At 35.3% G+C, this 5,171-nt stretch overlaps 1 protein-coding gene across 1 annotated transcript; it reads left to right on the plus strand.

Moving 5' to 3' along the window:
* The first annotated feature begins 973 nt into the window (after positions 1-973).
* LOC132603692 (auxin-responsive protein IAA27-like) lies at positions 974-4,138 on the plus strand. Its single transcript, XM_060316859.1, has 5 exons — positions 974-1,668; positions 2,459-2,685; positions 3,188-3,329; positions 3,625-3,686; positions 3,895-4,138. The coding sequence occupies exons 1-5, from the start codon at positions 1,313-1,315 to the stop codon at positions 3,936-3,938; spliced, it is 831 nt and encodes a 276-aa protein (XP_060172842.1). The 5' UTR covers positions 974-1,312; the 3' UTR covers positions 3,939-4,138.
* Positions 4,139-5,171: the final 1,033 nt, after the last annotated feature.

Consider the following 5,171-nt stretch of genomic DNA (forward strand, 5'->3'; position numbering starts at 1 on the left):
TGAGTTATGGATGAATGTGATCTTATTTTTCTTTGTAATCTCGTACTCCTAATTCCCCCATATTTTTCATATTTATATCTCTTTAATACCCAACTAATCCACTCTTTCATCCAATTCAATTCACAAGGATGAATTCTTCAACTATAGATAGTTTGTCATCCTTATCTTATGGGTGTAAGAAAAATATTGGAAAGTTCTTGAAAAAGTGAGGATAAAAGAGAGTAATTTTATGTTGAAGGAAGGTGTTCTTTTTTGTGGAGCTTTGAGGAAGGTGTTTTTTTGGGTGGAGTTTTGGACTCAATATCTTATCCAGAGTTGTTTGAGTCACATGACGTTGACCGGCTGTTGTATCCTGGAGGGGACAAGTCAGAGTTATACTGCTGGACCGGTAAAAATTATACCGCAGTGAGCTTGAATCTCCTTAAAGAGAGCGAGATATCCGCGCCTCAGCCTGAAGAATATTTATTTGCTTTGTTCTTCGTTTTTCCATTTTGTTTTTCAACTGTAATTTATTGTAATTTGTGGTATATTCACCAACACGACTCATATTGGAAATCTGGTACTCTCTCTGTCAAAATTTATGTGTCATATATAGTTTGGATTTCGAGAGTCAACTTCTTTAATTTTGATCGTAAATTCGGATATACTACTTTAAGTCTTTTAAAAAAAATCTATATATTTGAAAATTACGTAAAAAATATTATAAAAATAATAATTAGTAATTTAAAATATTTAAAATTCATATGAAAAACTAAGATCAACGAAAAATATTTTTAACTCTTGAAATCTGAATACCTTAAGAAAGAATCTTTTGATAACGAACACGATATTTCTTTAATGGACCTACTTGCTAAGAATTTTAAACTTGAATGATTAAACTGAAGAATAATAACAGTAATACTAACAATAAATGCACCAGTTGAATATATTTAAGGCCTGCTTTATCGTAGTTTAGTTGATTTTTCCTTATTCTCTTTCCATAAGAATTCCTTAACCTCCTGCTAAAATTTTGCTGTCTTTGTCTTTACTGTTTCAGTCTTTCAGATAAGCATTTGGAACAATTGTCCCTGTGTCACTAACTATTGTTCCTTTATTCCAAAGAGTTGCTCCTTTTTTGTTGCCATTTTTTAATTGGAGCACCCAAAAACTTAAAACAAAAGAAAAAGACTACAGAAAGGCCAAAAGAAGCTTCTTTTCTGCATCAACAAAACCCCTAATGGCCTGAACCAAAACCAAAGTTGCTTTTTTCTGTCACTTGCTCAATATTTTCTTGTGAATTTTTTTTTCCTTTTCTTTTAAGCTGTATTTGTCCATGTCTATACCAGTAGAACATGATTACATTGGTTTATCAGAAACTACTTCTTCTTCATCTTCATCACCTACTGATTGTGAGGATCTTGAAAAAAATAATGTTATGAAGCTAAAGGAGACTGAGTTGAGACTTGGGTTGCCAGGTTCTTGGTCACCAGAGAGAAAAGAAGCAAGTGGATTGTCTCTTTTTGGCAGAGATTTGGAAGATAGGAATACTACCCCTTTGAAGAGGGGATTTTCTTATAACATTGATGTCTCTAAGAAAGATAATAAGGCTGGTCTTCAAGCTAAAAAGCCTGTTGAAGAAAACAAGTCTACTCCAGCTAATGGAAATGGTGTTGTTTCTCATGCTTCTAAGTAAGTTTGCCTTTTTCTTGTTATAAATTGTCTGGTACTTTGTTTTGCATGTTGATAGGAAAAAATGGGGAGAAAAACAGTCTTTGTGACCTACAAAGAGTTATGTGCCATAGCATATTGTATTTAATGAGTTTCAAGTGGAGTGGAATCAAGGCATAACTATTGTTGTTGACATAGGTTTTTTTTTTTTTTTTTTTTTTTTTTTTTTTTTTTTTGTGTGTGTGTAATTGAATTGGATGGACTTGCAATCTGAGGCCTGGCTCTACCCTTACAAGATGCTAATGTACCCCTGCTAATTTTTTTCTAATGTACCCCTGCTAATTTTTTTCTAATGTACCCCTGCTAATTTTTTTCTAGTACCAAGACCAAATATATTCACTTAATAATTTACTCCGTGTATCCCACTTTATGTGATACAGTTACTGTTTGGAGAGTCACATGAGTTTTTCGTACATTGTGATTTGTTATATGCCTTTTAGATATTTTGAAGGGTTAATACTTTTTATTTGGTTTCTATTTATGTAAATTTTATTTAATAAAACTTGAAGATTCATGTTCCAATTCACATTGTAAATTAGATAATATTATCGAGTCTTTTTGCTGCTGGGTCACTGCAAGAGGCCTGAAGGGATGAAATTAACCTGTTCCCCTGCTACTTTTTGTAATTCTAGACCACATATCCTTACAAATAGCATGAATATATTGAGTCTTGTTGCTGCATCTTGTATAATTTGGTTATGGATTTCTACTATTAGCCGAATAACTGGATTACTGTAATGTTGTGTATTAGGGCACAAGTTGTGGGATGGCCACCAATTAGATCATTCCGCAAGAACACCCTCGCCTCCAATTCGTCGACGAATAATGAGACTGAGAGAAAATCAGGAAGAGAGTGTCTTTATGTTAAAGTTAGCATGGATGGTGCTCCATACCTGAGAAAAGTCGATGTCAACACGTACACCAACTATGCAGAGCTCTCATCAGCTCTTGAGAAAATGTTCAGCTGCTTTACCATTGGTATAAATCTCTCTTTATATAATGTAAAGACTAAAACCTCATGCAATGTTTTTGGGAGGCAATCAAATTTCCAACATGAAAAATATCTGCTATTTTCATTCAAATTGGGCGCATAACTTTTGGCTGGAGCAACCAAAAATTGTCATCTTTCAAATTCCCATCTTTGCTCTTCATTTTCTTCCTTTACTCCGTTACGTCTGTGATTAGTAGGATAACAGTGTTCTTTATTGGAATCAATACATTATCTTTGTTATGCTGTTCTCTTTTCTTTGTTTGTTCCTTTAAATTAAGAATTTGATTATTACTCCATATGTAGTATGAAGCTTGATAGCATGCTTCTTAGGTTCATTCAGAGGGGTGCAGCCTCTTTTTTACCTTTTCTCTCTATCAGCTTCATCACTTGTTACTGTAGAACACCACAATCTTATGAAACATTGAAACTGAAAAGCATTAGTTTCATGTATGCATCTCAGTGATACATACTTTTTATAATCATTTTTAGGTCAATGCCACTCTGGTGGACTTCCTGGGCAAGAGGGGCTTAGTGAAAGTCACGTGATGGATCTCCTTGACGGGTCTGAGTATGTGCTGACTTATGAAGACAAGGATGGTGATTGGATGCTTGTTGGCGATGTTCCTTGGGAGTAAGTTTTTCGTCCAAGATTCTTTTTCATGATTCAAAAATGGATGAAGTGATTTTGCTTGTCAATTTTCCTCTATTTGGAGGGTTGGCATTGGGGCCATCTGTTATTGGAATGTAACAATAGCTGCTGGCTTGGAGTCTTCATTTTTTTTTTTTTACTTCATTTCTTGTTCTACATCTATCTTTTCCCCTGTCTCAGCTCATCTTGTTAGGATCTAAATTGGAAAATTTATGTTTTAAATGCTCAATTCGTCGTCTATGCATCTACTTATTGGTTGATATGGATGTTGAATTAGGATGTTCATAGACACATGTAAGAGACTGCGGATTATGAAAAGCTCAGAGGCAATTGGACTAGGTATGTCCTATCCTTGATATCTTGTGCCTGTGCCATTCGCTCGTGCCCTCCATCTGCAATTTCATATGACAACTCGTCCCCTTGCGTCAGGGAAAACCATCTTGTACTCCTCTTTAAGAATAGTACATGGATCGTTGGAGTAGAATGTTTTTTACTTGTTAGTCTAAAACTGGGCTTCAATGACTTAATTGAATCTCTTGCTTTGCAGCTCCAAGGGCCATAAGCAAGTGCAAGAACCAAATTGTTGCATGAAGTTGCTGTGAAGACAGGACGATTCAGACAATGGGAAAAGCTTTTGTGTAAAAAATTTATCCTTTTATCTAACTTCGAATATGGATTTAGCTTAAATATGTAGCATTCCGTGAAGGGGAGAACTGCCTTGTCAGAATATACGATCAACTATATCCAGATTTTTGTAGGCTGAAAATATATCTCTGCTGAAATTGTTAGTGCTTCTAGTCTTATATAATACTGGATTAAAATGAGCTTAAATGAAACGACAACTGCCTTGTCAGAATATACGATCAACTATATCCAGATTTTTGTAGGCTGAAAATATCTCTGCTGAAATTGTTAGTGCTTCTAGTAACCTTTTATATTTATTTTAATTGTCTTATATAATACTGGATTAAAATGAGCTTAAATGAAACGATATGGACTGAAGTCAATCAGCTTTACTTGCTCTTTAACCTTTTAAATAGGTAGTCCATGATGAAGAGTACACTTAAGAAGAGTCAAGATATCGTCACCCAAATACTCAAAAACAACACACGCATGTTGCTTATTTGGACCAAAGTGTGTAAAATGGTCCACTGGCCTCAGCTGAGGCGACCACACTGAAGATTAAATGAGACGATATGTAACAAGCATCCAAAGAGTGTTAAACTCGTTTCTTGTCTATTGCAATAATAACATCAGTATCCATGTCAAAGCAATCAATAGCAATTTCTATGGGCTCGGTTGGTTGGAAACAACTTATTTCGGGATTAGTTATCCCACCTTGAAGGTGGGATCAAAAAACACTTTAATTTCAGGATAACTAATTCCGGGATTACTGTTGGGAATAAACAAGCAATAATCAAATTGCACGACGAGGTAACAACGGAAGAAATATCCAAGCCAAAACTTCCCACACTATTTGAACCAAGAGAAGACAATAAACACTAGCACAAATGGAAATCCAAGCAGCAGCTATACCAACAATAAAATAGCAAAGCAAGCAAAAATAAATCGAATGGAAGAGACCAAATTTACGTGGTAGAACCCCTTCAAGGTGAAGAGGAAACATCCACGGGACCTCCGGCCCACAAAAGCTCCACTATAATCAACAAGAGTTACAACATTGTTCTCCAAATGGCTACAACAACAAAGCCAAGCATGGAGCAACAATACATAAAAGATAGCACCAAAACCAGTGAAGAAAAGAGAGAAATCACCCCCAAAAACGAGCTACTGTTCGTACACGAAAACTGGAGCTACAGACCA

This window comes from Lycium barbarum, chromosome 7 (genome assembly GCF_019175385.1).
Source record: "Lycium barbarum isolate Lr01 chromosome 7, ASM1917538v2, whole genome shotgun sequence".
In the NCBI taxonomy this organism is placed as follows: domain Eukaryota; kingdom Viridiplantae; phylum Streptophyta; class Magnoliopsida; order Solanales; family Solanaceae; genus Lycium; species Lycium barbarum.